This window comes from Scomber scombrus, chromosome 5 (genome assembly GCF_963691925.1).
Source record: "Scomber scombrus chromosome 5, fScoSco1.1, whole genome shotgun sequence".
Lineage (NCBI taxonomy): Eukaryota > Metazoa > Chordata > Actinopteri > Scombriformes > Scombridae > Scomber > Scomber scombrus.
Window position 1 is genome coordinate 1,511,803 of NC_084974.1, and position 19,607 is coordinate 1,531,409.

At 39.6% G+C, this 19,607-nt stretch overlaps 1 protein-coding gene across 4 annotated transcripts in view; it reads left to right on the forward strand.

The window, feature by feature from the left end:
* Positions 1–19,360, forward strand: part of LOC133980129 (unconventional myosin-XVIIIa-like) — a 148,322-nt gene extending 128,962 nt beyond the window's left edge. For 3 of the 4 annotated variants that reach the window (XM_062418715.1, XM_062418716.1, XM_062418717.1), the window contains 5 exons: positions 1,753–1,890; positions 3,046–3,231; positions 3,410–3,549; positions 11,380–11,502; positions 16,244–19,360. In XM_062418715.1, the coding sequence (XP_062274699.1) occupies positions 1,753–1,890; positions 3,046–3,231; positions 3,410–3,549; positions 11,380–11,502; positions 16,244–16,412 (756 nt within the window). In that variant the 3' untranslated portion in view covers positions 16,413–19,360. The other variant, XM_062418718.1, reaches the window with a different exon arrangement.
* Positions 19,361–19,607: the final 247 nt, after the last annotated feature.

The following is a 19,607-nucleotide window of genomic DNA, read 5'->3' on the forward strand; positions in this document are numbered from 1 at the left end:
CAACATCAGCTTCAAAGTCTTATCATGCAGTGACAGTAAACCATTTTTATGATACTAGTTAACAAAACATAATGTAGTATTCGTGTTATATTGCTCACCATTTCATCTTCTCAAGCCTAAAACACTACCAGGGATGATTAACAATAATTTATGTAGAAAGTAGAGCCCTACCGGTACTGGATTTTTTAGGCCGATGCGATACCGATATTAGGGAGTAAAAAAATACTGATATTGATATATAAGCCGATAATCTTATTCACACAGAATATGTACATAAAATGCACATTTCTTTGAAATTTGGTTATCAAACACTTATGACAAAAGAGGCTGTGATATTTTACAGTTTAACTATAAACTTAAATATTAGTAAACTACACTGGAAATTGAATAATTATAAATTGCTAGAAATAATAAAACACAACAACAAAAAACATAGTCGTATATATTAAACTTGGATCAAATATACATAAAATTTTGCCTATATAACTTTAAATATATATATATATATATATATATATATATATATATATATATATATATATATGATATATCTGTGATAAGCCAATATCGGCCGATATTATCGGCTGACTGATATCAGACTGACTCAATTAGATATATCAACTGTTTGCTAAACAGTTATATAGTTTGTAGCAATGCACAGTGGACAAATAAACCTGGTCAAATAAAACCCAAACTAAGTGAGAAAATATCTTTTTTGTAATTCGGGTGAACTGACCCTTTCAGCAAAGTGCCGTCAAGAGAATTCCTGCTGATTGACATCAAGTTACTATGTGAAGAGCCTGGGTGACAGATTGTAATTGTGTGACCCTGTGACAGTCTCAGCCCCCTCCCCTGACACCAAGAAGCTTCTAGAGTCTCCTTGGTTGCAGCGTCCAGTGGAGAATCTCATTTCTAAACGTGTGCAGCATTGCCTCAGCCCCTTTTCCTTTGCCTTTGCATTGATCTCTTGACAAAAACAACTCTTGATGTAATTGATGTGTCATTCAAAGCAGGATTGGCGACAGCAATATGTGACACAGATAGCCAACTTGGTTTCCCAAACTCAGACAAGCAATAACGCTAGTGTGTCATCTTGATAATGACTGCTGCTGCATGGAACCTTTTGTCTATCAGACAGACAGTGCTGTACCTGACAAATCAAACCCTGCCAAAGAAGGAGGGGAGTTATTAGACCACTTTCACCCAACTCCACCCATACAAAATATATGTGTCTTTGTATTGATGTGAGTCCTGAATTCTCCCAGGTGTTAGGTGTTTCAGGAGCTATTATCCCCAGCAACGAATGAGAGGAGGATGAGAGGAGTGAAATGAAAGGCAAAACTGTAAAGCAATATAAAGCTAAACATCAGTGTTTGATGTTGTCTAGAAGGAATAGACTAACACGTTGAGAAATATGCTTTCATTTAGTACGAGATAAGCAGAGTTCTATTGTTCACGTGCGTTAAGTACAGAGCTTGAGTCAGGAGGTGCTTACCTTAGCTTATCTTAGCAACACTGGACAGCTAGCCTGGCTAATATCCAAAGTTCATAGGGGTCAAAAGCCATATAAAGTTGGGTATCGTCAGCATAACGACGAACATCATACTGTGCTTACGATTGATCACACCTAGAGGTAACATGTAGACACCGAGAAGTAATGGTAATATAAGAACTGAGGCAAAAGAGCAGTGATCTTTTTGCTCTGCACTGACATGATTTATTAACATAAGTGTGTGTATGTTTTTGTCTTAGATGCAAGCCCTCCAGAGCCAGCTGGAGTTCCAGGAGCAGTCCATGGTGGAGAAATCCACGGTCAGCCGGCAAGAGGCCAAGATCCGCGAGCTGGAGTCCAAGCTAGAGTTTGAGAAGACCCAGGTCAAACGCCTGGAGGTGAGAGCTAAAGACAGGTGGTGGAGTGATAGTGGTGCTGGTAGGCGTTTGGGAGAGGACGCTCCAGCATATGGAAGGAATGGGAGGAGGCGGGTGGGTGAAATGTGCTGCCGGGGTCAGAGAGCGGCCAGAGAGATGGAAAAAGGTCACTATAAACTTAACATTATTGGCTCCACAAGAGCATCTACTGTAGCTCCGTAAGATTTCAGTCCACTGCCAGTTAGATATCGCCATCCCTGCTTTACTTCGTCCTCTAGCTTCTGTTACTCCCACTTGACAATGCCATTTGTTATTCTGTCATTTTCAAATTACTTTTAGATTTTTGCCTGAGACAAAAAGCACAAGTGAAGGATAAAGGTTACCATCTGCACGCTCCCAGGGAGAAATTGAAATCCTCTCTCGCCCACTGATATAATGACCCTGCGCTCAATTTGCAGGTTCAGTTTAGTAATTACTAGCTGTGCAATGTGCTCACTGCCAGGCACACCCCCTCTGCTCCTCGCCCTCGCCCTCCAAAGTCAAAATAAATATATTTGTTCAGTGTGAATTTTTAAAGAGGTAGCAGGATTTGTCTCCTGTGGTGAAATGTGCAGATTGAAAAACATACACTAACTCTGCCTTTTGGATTTTGGACTTCTCACCAACATTAAAAAATGCAGCGAGTGAATAGTTGAGCTTGAGTGGTGTAACTCATCAAAGCTGGAGGTAGCAGCTCTCAATCAATACATATGTGAGGAGGCAGAGTACAACACCCACTCACTATGTGAAATATGGACAGGGCCGGTGGCTAATGCAGGAGCTAACTGGCTGATGAAGTGAGCCTCTTGCATTCATGCACACACTGAATATAGACTCCCAACAGATATAAGTGTGTACACTCCTATATATTAAACTCTAGTATATGATGAAAGTCTGCTGTATTGCTCCAATGCAAATAAGCTCATCAATACTTTACACTTCTGTGGAGTTCTGTGGAGTTAAATCGTTGTGCTACATACTCGCTGAACCACAACATCCATCTATTCATATCATTATATTATACGAGACAGCTTTATTCTCAAACAGATGTCAGTCAGCCTCTGTGTGTATATACTATACAGTATGTATTACACATGCATTGTATCATTCTGACACTGCTGTGGAACCCCTGTGCAGAGCCTTGTAGCTCGTCTTAAGGAGAACCTGGAGAAACTGACAGAGGAACGGGACCAGCGCAGCAGCAGTGAGAACCGTGAGAAGGAACAGAACAAACGTATGCAGAGACAGATCCGCGACATCAAAGAGGAGATGGGGGAACTGGCCAAAAAGGAAAGCGAGGCCAGCCGCAAAAAACATGAGCTGGTAAGGATGTGACAGACTTCCTAACAATTATCAATGAGCAAGCAGTGCAGTCAGACACTCCCTGACATTTCACGAGTATCTGCATTACATCCATCAGCTATAAATCCAAACATCGAACCGGTCAACCTTTGGTCTCGATTAGCAGAAAGGTTAATTCCATCTCTTGTCTCATTAACAGGAAATGGACATTGAGAGCTTAGAGGCGGCTAATCAAAGCCTGCAGGCAGACCTCAAACTAGCCTTCAAAAGGATCGGCGACCTCCAGGCTGCCATTGAGGATGAGATGGAGAGTGATGACAATGAAGACCTTATCAACAGGTACAATAACATTCACTTATTGGTTTGGAGATCCTTGACATTTTAGATGTTTGAGGAGCTGTTTTCAAACTAATTTTAAAAGCCTTGCCCAATGAATTATCTGTCATAGTTTTGTTTACAGGTATATAATAAGTTCAGTTATAATGCAGCTTAGACACTAATGAGTAAAATATGAGCAGTCCAGTCTTCATCGTACTAAAGGGCAGCAGCTTGTTGTAGTTTTTGAACTGTTACTGTGTTATGTAGAGGCTGAAGATGTGTACTGGACTAGAATATTCATTTTAGAAAAATATCTGAGACTAAACCAATGAATATTCTATATATTGATTAGAATAATATTTTACCCATTGTCTTGCAGGATGTCTGACTTTCTTCCTTTTCAGGTGACCAAATCTCTGACAGTAACCCAGTGTCAATTGGTGTAACCAGTATTTTTTCATAAGAATCTGATTATATACAGGAAAATAAATTAGAACTAAAATGTGGAATAAATATAATACACATTTAGAAATGCAACACTATGATTTTTAACAAATTTCACATTATTTGCCACACAATTATTTATTCTTTTTGTTTTTAGGATATATTCTGCTCAGTATTAACAAATGCTTTCAAACTTAAATGAAGAAATACTCCAAATGTTTTTCTCTTCATTTGATGTTTTAGTAATAGTAATAATAAGTAATTATTTGTATAAATAAACCTAAATACACTGTAGGTGGATACAATATTTAATATTTATGATTCTTTTGTGGTTACACCATTTGACATGTTCAGGAGCATTCAGTCTTACTTTTGGTGAAAAATGGTGCAAATGTCATTTCAAATGATATAAAACCAACAAAAATACTAAATGTACATTTTAACAAACCTGATGCTGCTTTTAAAACTAGTTTTGAATTGCTCATCTTGCCAACCCTTATTTGTTATTGACCCATATATCTCATAAACTAAGTCATGTATGTGCAATTTCCAAGCCTTGTATAATTGCTGTAATTTGTCTAATTCTGTAAATTTCATCATATTTAATTCAGAAGCCTCCACATTTTCTGATGTGCTATATTTTAATTTGCTGTCAATGAAAACTCAACACCTCCTCCATTTTTACCTGTTTTTTAAAAAATCAGTATAATGTATCTATCCACAGCACTAAATTCATCAGTACAGTCATGTAATACTCATCACTATACTGCTCCCAGTTTACACAGTGAGCTTTACATCTGCTGGTATATTCTGTGTATTAATTAACATTGGATTGAGCCAGGCCAGCAGTTTCCCCTTGCTTCCAGTCTGTATGCTAAGCTAGGCTATCCAAGTCCTGATTCCAGCCCTGCGCTTAACAGACAGGCATGACATTGATCATCATATCCAATTAAAATGTTCAAATTCATTCAAAGTCATAGTCAATGTGTTTCCGGTTGTCATGTGGAGATATTGATTTTTTTCTGGTGATTTACTTCAATCAGTGTGAAAAATCCTCATTGCACCTTTAAAACAGGATCAGGACTCAGCTCACAGAGATAGCAGTCAATTCCTTCTGTGGTTCAACAGCACTCAGATAACAAGCAGAGGAGGAAAGGAGCGTGTTAGTTGCACCACAGTGAGCTAGTTCTCCCATGACTCAGTAACCCGTAGTAAAAAAAAAAAAAAAAAGTCATGTTCTGTCCCCGGGCTCCTTGTAAGAAAATGTATTTACTGTCTCGGATGCCAACTGAGCCTCACTCATCTTTCAGTACAGTCCTACATAGAGAGAGTGAGCTCCTCTTCCTACAGGAGTATTGTGAGTCATTTGAATCCAATGTAAGGCTTTCTTCTCCCATAAGTATGCAAGACACAAGATGAGAATGTGGTGAACATGCTGAGTCAATGCCCCTGAAAGCACAATGTGTACAGTACAGTTAGTCTGCCAACAGGAAAACACAAACCGGGTCATCACAGCATCTGCCACCACATCCATTATTGAGATATTTTAAGCATCAGTCACATTTTCTGTTTTATTTTTGACTTCATTCTTTTTTTCTATGTTCTTTTCTATTTTTCCGTTGTTCTGTGTCGTCTTCTCCTGTCTGTCCCTCCACCCATCATCACGAGCAGTTTACAAGACATGGTAACAAAGTATCAGAAAAGAAAGAACAGAACGTGAGGAACTTGAACTGATTTTATTTTTTTTTTTTCCACCACTGGAAATGATGCTGCATTCTACAGTCTTTGAACATACACAAGAGGTTGATGTGGAGAGAGAAAGTTTCGGTCCAGTTAGTCTATCACTTCTGGATGTCATACTGTAGAGAAGAGCTGATATTTAAAGGACAAATCCCCCCCTGACAAATAAAAGAGCGGATATTTAGAAGGCACTTTGCTTTCTGGGCCAATTGAGTTGTTTCATGATATATTTCTCAGATTGCTGAGATAATTTTTTAAGACATCAGGTTTTGGCGTCTGGCCTTCATAGCTTAGTTCCAGATCCACACATGTTCACCAATTGAAAAAGAAGAAATGCCTCATGGAAGAGGCAGAGATAAAATAAATCCAAAGGGGGGATTTTCCTTTGATGTGTGAAGGCTCGGGGATAATGCATCATCAACAGTGCTCAGAGATTCCCTCATAACCCCAGTTTACTCCACTTTTCATTGCATGCCCTCACATGCTGAGATGCATGAACGCCACTGACAATCTGTTACTTGAGCCCCAGCATGAAACAAGCCTCCCTCTTCAGATTCTCTGTATGGTTAACCACTTGATAAAGATGTGAACCGAAGGGCTGAAGTGTCATGATCTCTCTGGTCATCGTCGCTCGAGGCCGAGATCGTCCTCGCAATTCTCCTGTGTGTCGCTGAGGGGTTTCTCGTGCTGCTTTTACTGCCCTGCCTCGCTCTGAGGGCGTCTCATCGGGACGCCGCTGTGTTGTGTTTGAACAGCAGTCAGTCAGTCAGCCTCACGCTCTCCCCAGGCCCTCCAGGGTTGGATGTGACTGTGGCTCGGCGGTGACTCCCCTCCTGAGAGGAGAAAAGGGAGGGTGTGTTCCTCATCAATCTTTGACTCGCACTCCCTTAATAATGCAGAACCCTCAAATGTCTTACAAAAAGCCGCCTTGCTCACCAGGGAAGGAGCACACACGCAGCGTTAACCTCTGGCTCCAAGCCATTCCACCGCCTCGTCACTGTTTGGCATTCTGATGGTGTAAAGGCTTACTCATCAGAGCTGGAGAGTGCAGGGTTTTGTCAAAGAGCACAGTGTTTTGATTTGTAATAAGCTATTAGCACCACCACATTTGAATAAAAGCGCTAATCTTTTCTGGTATTTGGATAAGATGCAATATGCATTTTTATCTTCATTAAATATAAATTAGTAGCTGTTCGTTTGAATATATTAATATTAATGCAACATAATTCCATTTGTATTAAGTGGTTTTAAAAACATACCTAATGCCGCAGGACTTCTGGTTAAAAGTATCATGTGAAAGGATATTGTAAGTATTATTCTGCTTCAGAATACAGATGAGCCTCTTGGTTTTTATGATGATTTCCTGTCCGTGTATATTTAAGTCAGAATGGCTTTATTTTTTTAATTCATAGCATAAACCCAACAAGCGACTCTGAATCTTATCCACAAACGTGGACACATTCATGTGTTGTGATCCATCCATCAAGGGAACAGTGCATGTCAGTTGGCCTCCTCACTAATTATACAGTCAGCTGTGTTTGATTTGACATTTTTATTGTAATAATGCAGATCAGAAGGAAAAACAATCTGAGAAAACGATGAGATGATTTTTTACATTTCTTAATTTTAAGATATTTGAAAAACAAATTTAGTGCACATTTTGACTATAGAAGGAATGGCTTTTGTAAGTAGGTCAGTTTATGTAAAAGAGTCTCAGTACACTTTACACAGTACCAAACAAATCAAAAGAATGGATGGCTTTTTTGACTTCAGTTGGTTTTGGATCATTTGCATGTGAGTGATTCATACCTCACTGAACTCTATTTGCTCCAGTGCAGCAGAAGCTTTGCCTTTGCAGCACACATTAGCAGTGTTACCTTTCTATGTGACACTGTGGATAAGAGTTCTCCAAGCTTCTGTTTCCTGATGGTCTGGGAGAGGATGCATATGCCTGTCTGAGCTCCAGAGCCACAGGGACTGCACTGGACCAACACTTTCATATATCAGAGACATAAACAGTGGTGTCTGTAAGACCCAGGGACACAGAGGAGCAAAGCTAAACAGAGAAGAGCAGGAGGATCCATAGTAGCTAATGATGAATGTAATAGTGTGTAACAGAGATGTACAACCAATGGCGGCAGAATGTCACAGACAATTAATGTCTCCTCAGAACTGTTTGTTTGCTTCCCCCAGGCTTTCGGCAGGGCTTAACTAATGGTATGGTGGTCAGGGACATAAATTGTGGTTGACACCATGTGTGAAGTGCTCGATTACATAGTGCCTACCATTGTGGTTTTGGCTATATACCTGAGAGGCCTCTCTATGTGCTCTGAATGTATCATGGCATCGTACACAGATAAGAGAGTCTTAGGAAATGAGGACAGTCAAAGTTTTTCTCATTCAGGATAAGATTCACTAGTACTCCATAATATGTGCTGTATGTGGGCAGCATGTAAATCTAGTTAGTATAATGTGACATTTTCAGCCTGAGGGTTTTTTTTAATTACTCACATTCATTTTTCATATTTCATATCTTGTTTTTGTCAAATTCAATGAAGTCAGACATTACAGTCAGGTGTAACATAATTATAATGTTGATATCAACATATGATTGCTTCAACTTAAGCATGATTAATGTTTTCATGGGTATGATTAACCCTTACATGCTGTTCCTATTTTAGACTTTCGCAGTCTAAGAACCTCCTAATAAAAAGTGTCTCTACCACATTTTGAACAACAGATGTGTTTAAAAAGCATCAATAGTCGATCTGACTGATCAATAAATGTGATTAAACCTTGATTCATGTTTCAGAGAGCAGAGAGAGTGTATTTTTTAGCTTTTACATCACTCATTTTTGGAGAAAAAGCATCTACTATCACACAATATCATGTCCTATTTTACCTAAGACATGAAAATATAACATAGCAATAATGATGGAAATGTATTTAATGTAAAGTGAAAATGAACTGTGGGGTTTATATGGGGTTTGAAATATCATGGTCTTGGATAAATACCAAAATAGTCATCACTGACTTGAAGCACAAGATTACGTGTTCACTATAAAAAACAATTAAACCAAAACCATCATTCCCAAACTTTATCCAAACAGGGGACACAGGATGAAAACCTTGTTCTCCAGAGTCAAAATCCTGCTCTTAGTATTCCCACCATTCACCCCGACCACCTCCCAGCATCCTCTGGTGCAGTACAAGAACACAAAAATGAGCATAACTCACAAGTTGAGTTTCCAAAATGTATAAAGAGAAAGTATTTTATATTACATCATTGTTTTGTACGCACCAAAAACTGTCATTTTTTCACACTGCTGTAAATTCCTGGAAAGTCAGGATTATCACTGAGGTTACAAGGTCAAACAAGCCCTTAACTGCACTTAATTTCCTATGTCCACTTTCCCATTTTCTCAAGACAGGAGTTATTTAAAACAGTGTTGACAATGAGGAAATAGGCTAACTTAATTTAAGAGGGTGGAAGGGAAGTGTTGACTCACCATAACTTGGCAAACACACAAATCCTTGTGAGGCTTGAGCTCTAAAAAGTGTCATATGAGGAAACATTTCTAGATTGTAGGTTCTGCTACCTGATGTTAGTCCACAGTGCCAAAGACAAAGACACTCGGCTGCAGCAAATCCCCAGATTGTCTAATAGTCGAGGCATGTTCCGCAAAGCTAATTACAGCTTAAGAGCCCGTCACCCCCGTCCCTCCCCCCATCCCTCCCTCCTCGTCCCAGCTTTACCGTCCAAGGTTATTGTATTCCATAAAAGCTAGGAGGCTATACATTTGGATCTCACTAGCCATTGAAATCCCCCTTTTGAAATCCAGCGAGCTTTTGTCTTTGACTGCTAATGATTTTAATTATAGGTGGTGCTGGGTCTTTTCTGAGCTCTACATGCTGGAGAGAACAATGTTTTTCTTTCTCCTCCACCACAAAATGGGCGGCTTTCGAAAGCAGATGCAGAGATGTTGAGCCACCCCCTCTGATGTCTCTGTAGGACTATTAAGCTGTAACAACTTAATTTCACAGCGCCACACAAGCACTGGGCTTTGACGGCACTTAATGAGTGTTGCGCTCTTTTCATCCGTGTCAAATTTTATGACAAGCCCTCCATTGTACTGCGTGGCTCGCAGTGGTGTGTGAACGTGTAATGATAATTGAGAGGAAAAACAGTGCAGTGCCCAGCTGTGTACCAAATCATTCGGTCAAAAACTGAAATTACAAGTGTATGCATATGACTGCATGTGTGCACAGGGCTGATGATGAAAATAATTACCAGATGACAGATGAAAGGTAAATCTGGACATTTTCTGCCACTCTGCTGTGCAGTTTAAACATCTTAATTTATTTTTTTACAACATAAGTTGGCCAACTTTTGTCATCTTTTAACATTGGTTATAATACAGAGACACAAATACAAGGACAAACTGCCTCATTGTTTTTACTCTTACTTTTTAGACATTTCACTCTAATGGGAGGAGGTTTATGTCTGAAAGTGATTAAATATATCCAGGTATATCTTGTAAAAAATAAAGTGCTGTTGCCTTCTGATGCACCTGTTACATCTTTAGGTGTGCAGGTCAATCAGATCTAGAGAGACAGCCAAGTAAAACCAGCTTATGTAAAAGAGCACAGGTCATACATGTCAGTTTACTACTCATGTACTATACAGCCTAAGAAAACAATTGTACAATGTTACGTTGTTTAATTATGACATCATCATTTTTGTACATTTCCCAAACCAACCATCTGACACCTGTTTATAGAATAGAATAGAATAGTGTTTATTGTCATTGTACATGAACAGCGAAATTGAAAGCAATCCTTATTGGTGCCATAAGTAAACATTTAAAAAAGAGCTTATAAAAGACAGTATAACTATGAAAAATAAATATTTAGTACTTAAACTAAAAGGAAGGTAAAACACATGATACACACAAGACATTCCCCATACTGCCATCATTATTACACAATTACCCTTAATATTGCACAAACAAAAGTGTTATTGCAACTATACATCATAACATAGGGGTTGGGCAGGAGGTGAGGTTTAAACTCTCGAGTCTTCTTTAGACTTTTTCTGTCTCTTTCAGAGTGTGCAACTTACTGCAGCACCCGGACTGCTTTTGAGGAGAGACCAAATGGTCCAAATGTTACCCCCATATTGACAGTTTGACACTCCCCTCTATGACATGTCTTCTAGATATAAACAATTGAGTGTTCTATATAATTCAGGCTTCATTGTTGAGTTTTGTTGCCGACATGGTGTGCTGTGTATCTTTGGAAAAATAAAGGTTGACTGTTTGTTGAATGTTCCATTGCCAGCTAACTGCAGGCATGAAAGCCCTCATCTAACAGTTAGAACAGTGACAAGTGAGAAGTTGGCGTGTGGTGTTTCAATCTATACGACCTCTCATAGGCATGTTTGTGTGTTTACAGAGGCTCTATGAGCTGACTGCATGTGCTGTCTTTATCCAGAATACATGCCACAATCCTTATTTGCTGCCACTCTAACACTTCCAGCCTGTTCTTCATACAGTTATCTCACCTTATTCTCTCCTCTCCTTTATTATCTCGATGTATAACCTAATTTACGATCTTGTATCTCCTTTGCCTCCTCTGACTTGTTTTATGTCTCTGACTCCTCACCAGTCAAGGGGAATCAGACACAGACTCTGAGTTGGAGGATCGTGTGGATGGAGTGAAGTCCTGGTTGTCCAAAAGCAAAGGTTCTACCAAGAACCTCTCAGATGATGGCAGCCTGAAAAGTTCCAGGTGAGCACAAAGGCAGATGTTATTACTATCACCTGAGCAGAAAGATGGTATGCCTTTAGACTCAGTGTGTCTGGATGTAATAGTTTACATAGGAAATACAACAATCACAGCAGAGTATTTGGTTGAACTGAGAGGACTGCTATTACCTAAATGTGTTTTCAAGCTGTTTTGTCTTTATTCTAACCCTCTTGGTGAAGAGGGGGCTTTTTTTTTTCTTCTAAAAACAAACCACCTCCATGGTAGATTTATCAACATGCCGATTGGCCAGCTGGCATAGTCTACCTGAGCCACTCGCTGAGATTAATGGATGTGTCTGCCAGCTGACAGCTTCGATTGCCCCAGATTTGTCTCCTTACCAAAAGATTTAACTCCCCTCCGTGAGTGGAGCCTCTCCTAACTTTAAAACTTTTGGAATTTTTAAATCTTTCTAAGCAGCATGTTCCCATAGACACACACTGACTGATTCATAGAGTTAGTCCTCACTGCCCCATGTAGTAGCAGCTTTCACATTCACATGACTTTATTTGCCACTTTTACTGGCTCAGTACATGTTTCACCATGAGGTTTAAAACATCACTTCAAAACACTGATATGGGAGACATTTACAGACAAGAAGAAATGACCCCAATGGGGTGACTATAATGACAATCTTCACGAGGGAAATTCAGTTTTATTATTTAGGACCAATGTTATACATACCTTTGGTTCAATATTATTCTCATTAGAAAAAACACAGAGCAAAATATTTTTTATAAGAACACAACTCACCCCATCAGTTAATTATAAGAAAAGGACAAACTTTATTTCCAACTCCTTCCAAATGTTCCATCTGCTGATACTTTGAATCGTTTTTTCCTCAGCAAAGTATTTTTCCCCCTGTAAAACCACTCTACCTTTCTAGCTGTATAATGTCTTCTATTCTTCTTTTCTAAAATTCTACAATTTCTTGTAATCATGGTTGTGGTTTAATAGCATTTTATTGAATATCCTTCATCAAATCTATGCAATTGAGGTTCCAGCAACTTTAAGAAGCAACAGTCAACTTAATATGTAACAGCTAAAACTCAAACGATCTAATTCTAATTCTTCGATTTTCCATTTACAAAACATGTGCTCTTTAGCTTGTTGCATATGTTTTACAAATTTAAAAAAGACTGAAGAGAAAAGACATTTGATACATGATTTGTTTGATTCTTTGCTTAAGATATATTATATGTATTATATGAACATGGAAGCAGATCCAAAATGAAACTGTCTATTGGAACCAAACTCTGGTTGGAACATTATTGTCTTGCTGTAATGGCACATCGGCAAAAACATTTAAATTACTGGCTTTTTAAGAAATGGCGTTTTAGGGGATTCTCGTACCATTTTTTTAGTCTTCAGTGGTCAATGAAGTCTTCTGTTAGGCCAAAAAATATTTTGGTGTTTGCCTAACATTTCAATGCGGGAAGTAAACATTTGTTATTCCTTGGATAGTCAGTCTCTAGTTACGCTGTTTTACCCTTTTCATTTCTGTCATCTCATTTAGTTAAACTTCTTTCGTGTCTCATCACATTTGTGTTTTCATTGTTTTTCAAGTTTCATTCATCATTTGATTCATATTCTCTTCTTTTACTTACCTTGTCTTGCCCTGATATCTCATCTTTGTCATTTTGTCACCCACTGTCTTTATTCCTTCGTCCTGTCCACTGTTGTTTCTTTTTAGATTTGCTGTAAACGTAGATGCAAAAGAAAGGAAAGAGGGTAAGGAATGGAAAGAGGCAAATAAAGAAGGCAAAGACGTAGAGTCATGCAGGCCCGTGTCAGTGATGAGCTCCCTTAGCTACAGAAAACGTGCCAACGTTGATTCCAAAGGGGATGCCCTCTTCAGCACCCTAAAGGAAAACGCAAATTCAGAGGATGCCCCATCTTTCCATAAGGCTAAACTCAAAACCACAGGTCGTCAGGATGACACCTATTCAGTCAGCTCCAGGAGAAATGACATGAATGGCAGAGAATCAGTCATCTCCCAGGCCTACTCAGAGGCCAACAGTCGGGCCAGGAAAGGCATGGACAGCCGCTGGGGTGACTTTGACAAAGAATCAACCATTTCATTCACTGCACCAAGTCGGGCCTCCACCCGTCTTGGATTAAGCCCAGAGAATGATGCTAAGTCTACCATTAGCTTGGGTCTGTCAAGCCCACTTGGACGCCGTCAAAGTACCACACGCTTAGATGAGGGCAGGACCAGCCGATCACTGTATGGCAGCAGTCCCAGTAGCCCTTGTTTTAGTAGGCGGTCTGGTGGTCGCAGTCCTGGGAGTGTCAGCCGAGCTGAGTCCCATATGTCTCTGGCACGCAGCTGCCGCCTCAGTGAGTTTGACGTCGATATTGATGATAGTCGAAGCGTGGCCTTCACTGAGAGATCAGCATACAGCCCGCACTCCTCTTCTGGACGCAGTATGTCCATGCCACCACCACAAGCTAGATCATCAGCAATGGATGATGACCCAATTGATGACTTGGATATCAAACCTGTCAGTCATCGCAACTACCTTGACCCAGACCTGGAGAAAGCTATCAATGAGGTTCTGAGTTTCAAGCCTATCAAATTCAAGCGCACAAGCTTGGAAGACTCTGAGGCTGATGAAGGACAATCCAAAAACGATAAAGAAAAAGGCAAGAGTATCCGGAATGGAGAAGGTAGTCGTCCTACCAGCAGTCTTAGACGCTCTGCATCCGCAGTGGACTGCATGAGAGCGTCTCGCAGTGCCAGCAGTTGCAGCAGTCGGCGCAGCAAGAGCAAAAACAAAAGCAAGAAAAAGAAGAGAAGCCACAGCTCCGAGTCTGACTCAGACAATGACCGTCGTCACAGGAGCAGCTCTAAGAGGAGGTCCAAGAAGTCCAAGAAGAAGTCCAAGAAGAAAGATTACTCATCATCGTCTTCATCATCATCGTCTACAGATTCTGAGTCGGACTCTGGGTCAGATTCAAGCTCTGGTGCCTCCACCATTTCCTACCGAAGCACCAACAGTGTAAAGAAAGCCCCAACTCGAAAGGTGTCCAGTCCAGAAGGGGAAGGAGAAGTTGGGGCGCAGAGCGACAACCATCCTCCTAACAAAAAGGATGACAAGAAGAGGAAGAAGAAGGTTGACAGCCTGATGATGAAGTACCTGTACCGGCCAGACAGTGACTGAGACAGGCAGTAGGTGCTTGCCTGATCCAGACTTACTTTGAAGAGTGCTTTTAAAGCATGGTGTGACCCTAACCAATCAAAGACCTTTTTACTCACATCAGTCAGCACATTAAATGCTCCTCATTGTGTTTGAATGGGATTAGACTTTTTCAGTTCAGAAGTTTTATTCACGGGATGCATTTTTGATGATGTGTTATTTTATGCATGCTGACCTTTTTTGATGGTAACTATTACACATTCTCATTTTCAAGCCAAATATTAGTAACCAGAAATAATGTGACTTTCTTTTCACTGCATTAACGATGTCAAGGCTTTCGCGACAGACTTGGGCGTGCAGTGAATTTCATCATCACACTGAGAAATGTAGTTGGCGGGAGGCATGCACTCAATGTGGATGTTAACTCAGCCTTTAATTACTCCCAAGATGTCACTTGGATTCATCACACAAGAAACATTAAAACAGGAGTCAATTAAGAGAGGCCATAATACATTTTTCCTTCCAGCCCTACAACTGCAGGCATAATTAGACTCTGAGCATTGATTTACACCAAGTAGCAAATTCATTTGAGATGCACAGTTGACAGTAATTAACCCCAAGTTTGCTATATTAAAGCAGTTTGAATGTTAAATAATATTTAAAAAGCTGTGCTGGTTTCATGTAGACTGGTAATATAGATTGATTTTTTTTCCTGTGTCAGAGATCATTAGTAATATATTAGTAATATTTGAGATGTTTGGCATACATTTCGTCACATTGTAACAATAATATGAACAGAGTTTTGCATGTTACTATGGTACCACACTGCATGAGGTTACTGTGTTCTTGGAGTGCCCACTAGATACTAGAGGACAGGCTAACGTCACAACATGGCTTAGACTACAGCTTCTCTAATGTGGCACTAGGCAGCTCAACACACTGTTACTCAAATAGACAGAAGACAACAGACAAGACACAAGCAAATGAAGGAGGCCCAGAAAAAAAAAGCAAGCATATACAGAAATTATGCAAGTTTAAAAAAAAAAAAAAACATAGAGAACTTCTTAGAGTTACAACACATGTTTCTATGGGATATAAGAAACTGATGAACATGCTAGTAGTTAGTAAAAGGCTAACACGAGATGTGGCTGATATAATTATGCATTCAGATTATTAAAACTGCAATTCAGGGTGTGTCCAACAGTTGTTCCTACTCACTTCTGTTGACAGAACAGTTGTAAAAATATAAAGTCAAAACATGGTAGACAGTCTTCTTCGTGACAGTTCCATGAGGTCAAAGAACAATCTCAGTTAGAAGGTTGCTAACCAAACACTGAATCAATATTTTCTATAGTCTTCCCATAACCAGTTTTATGAACCCCTGGTTGACTTAGATATATTGGTTCTTTCTAAATGCAGTGTATGCAGATTCTCAACATGACGGCAACATTTTCTTCATTTGCTTGCGTTTTGTCCTTCTCATGTTATGTTAAGTTGCAGTGCAGTGGGCTCTCTTAGCCACTGTACAGTCTTCTGGTCAGATTGCTTGTACTCACATGAACTTCCCTGATTCTCTCCCAATATAGCCCCCCTGGCAGGAGACGCTACTGCTTCGATAGATCTGATGAAGAGCAAGAGGAAGAAGAGAAAGAGGAGGGCGGGGCGACCCAGGGCTCCTACTACTCCCGATACAAATACAGTAGTAATCTGAAAGACGATGATGGAGAGGACGGGCCTTATGAGACAGCATCGTAGTCCTCGCTGTTGGCACACACAGCTACGCACCCTCATTCACCTGTGGCAGTTTGTCTTGCATGCAAAGTTGACTGCAGCTGTGGTCAGTTGGACACAACCACACAAATACTCACAACCCTAGAGGAAAACATTGACATTCAAATACTGTAACACTCCTGTCATAGCTTCCAAACAGGCAGATCCAAACAGGCTTTGGTCATAGTTTAAAAACTACAGTCTAAATTAGCACTCATCAGTCTAACCTCACTGCACACACTGCAGCTCCATTTTTACCAATCCACTCTGCTGGTTGCATGCAAGCTGCAGTTGCTTGGCTTGAGCAGCCATCCTGTTTAACCTCCATCATGGTTGTAACTGAGCCAAAGAACTTGAGGTTGCAATGATAATAGATCCTCTCTTTCTCTCTTTGTCACTCTCTCTCTCTCTCTTCTTTACATATAGTACACCATAATAGTATGTTTCACCATAGTACAATGTATTGCCAAAAAGCCTTTGTTCCAAGTATGTGTGTACACTGTTCTTGTTATTGCCAATTGATGCTGAATCCTGGGAAAGGTCCCAGTTCTTTTTTTTTCTTCTCTTTTTCGGGACAAGTGCCATTTGATTTAAGTGGGCTCCTCTACAGCTGGCTTCTCTGCAGCTGGGCTGTTTCATGAACTTCTGCAGCATACACTGAAGACGCTCTCATCATCATCTGCTCGCTTTTTGTTTTCCTGAAAGTTTTTTTTTTTCTGCCTTTTGCCGGCAAATGATCTCTTCTTTACAGGGGAAAAGGATTGCATTACTAACTGCTCTGCAATAAAAGCACAGCATTTTTCTCTTTTTGAGTCTTTTGTTTTTGATGTTTGACAGATTTGTTTTGCAGAGGACTGCAGTCAAGCAAAATCATTTCCATGAGGTTTGAGCATATAGCACCTCTGTGAAATGTCTTATTTTTATTTTGACTTGATATGATTAAGTACTCACCGGAATTACTTTAGTGATGAAACAACTTTGTGCTTGTCGCTTTTCAGTTTGATGTGCTTTTCCTTTCCAAAGGGAATGTACTTGACAATGGGCACCAGTCATTTGTTGCTTTCTCCCCAAAAACCACTGAGCAGATGGTACCCTCAACCAGCATGTTAAAGGAGAAAGCTGGCGTTACACTATCATTTTCATATTGTCAACATTTCCCATGGAGACCAAAACCAACATTGTGTCTTCTTGACCTTTGGGAACAGTATTACCTTCAGAGGCAGCTGGATTTCCAAGATCAAAAGATCACGCTAGAATCCATCTTGTCAGTCTTCAAGTTATTTGCTTGTGCCCCGAACCACTGGTGGTTCGGACCAATCAGTGTCATGAATCCAGCTGCCTCACAAGGTATGACGGTCATAGACGATGATGTACAGATGGTTCATCTACCTACCAATTTTTTTTTTTTTTAAGTTTTCCAAATAAAGTTTCCATGGACAACTTCTCAGATGGCTCTGGGACATCGGGTTAGGAAATGTAAGTGTAACAAAATAATGTAAAAACACCCCACAAATATTTAGTTTCATTTTTATAAAGGCTCAGTAATTTCCTAAAAAAGCTGCTCATTGTAGGTTTTAACATTACTCAACAAGAGGAAGTAATGCATTTGTTGAGGACTATTTTCAGCAGCAGACTAAAGGGATGCTCACATCAAACACAGTGAAGTTCAACCATGTTTCATCGCTTAAATAGGTTATAAATAGGTAATAGTCTGGAAGCTTGGTGATGTAGGGCACAGCAAGGTTATGTAAAAGTGGATACGGCAACACAGCAAATACAGCTGTTAGTTTAAAAAAAATCTAGTTTGAACTAACATGTAGCCTATTCAAATGAATAACCTACATTGTTGAATTAACATTCTTTTGAACCCTGGTGTCTCCCCAGCTTCACTTCAGAAACAAACTGTTATTGTTGTGGAAATAGATTTAACCAAAGTCAGCAAACAAAATCCAAAAATGCTAGTTTGCTAGCTAGTTTTTTTTTATGCCAGTGTTAGCATAAACATACTACATCCGCCTAGCTTACAGATAGGGCAACAGGGCATGCAGTAGATCAGACCAAGACATGACCTGTTGCCTTTTTACATTGAATTGAATTTGAACAGATCATTACAGATTTATTTCATTTCCTCCCACGTCTCACATCTTCTGAATTTAACAGCTTAGTTCACCAACTTGACTTGCACCTCTGCTAATCACAGCATTTACTATGAAATGAATGAATTCCGTTTCACAGAATTTATGTTTTCATGGGATTTGTTGACAATAAGAAAAATGTATACTATCACCAGCCTTAGTCTTTAAAGCCTCTCTGGGTACTTAAACTGTAACTGCATTAACTGGACACACTACAGCCTGTTTAACTAAAACTGTGAAATACTGTTCGGTGTCTTTTGAGGCCTGTTTGTCTGTCAGGTTGTCTTTTATTCTTAACCCTGTAAACAGCATGGAAACAGAAACCTGCATTGTCAAGGTTGCTTAAGTGTTACATCGCACCCTTTGGTCCTCTGTCTGGTATTTACTAAGTTGTATTAAGATATTTGAAAGCCATTTAAAGTCCAGAAGAACTTGACATGGCTATTTGGAGCTGAAAAATGTTGTGGATGTCCTTCATTGTGGGAGAAGTTGGGTGTGATTGTATTATACATGCTTTTTGTAGACTCGTGTTTTCATTTTTATTCTCTATGCAGTCAACACAAGTGTGGAAATGTGTTTTTTGACCTTATTGGCCCTGATAAAAGTGTCTGGCTTCATAAGACAAAACTAAAGAGCAGACTGCACACAGTATTTATATATAAATATGTGTATGATTAATGCTAGCTTTGAAAATAGTTCATGTTTATTTTCATTATTGAACAAATTGACCACTTGTTATAAATTTTGCATTACAGTTTAATATATTGTAAATAAATGATGGTGATTGTTTTAGAATGCCTTTGAGGACTGGATTTGTGTCTCTGATTTGAAGTGTGTTGTTGCTGTGTGTCTTCACTTCACATCTCTCCATTCACTCTGCAATATAGACTTTTGATGTTCTTTTGTTCTTAGAGTTCCAGAGAGCGTACCGATGAAACAAAGGTGTTATTTTTCTAAAGCACACACTTTTCTTCTGCTTTGAGAAGTGTCGACAGCGGCGTTGACCCTGAGAATTCTTAAAAAGGACATGAAACACTGATTTAGT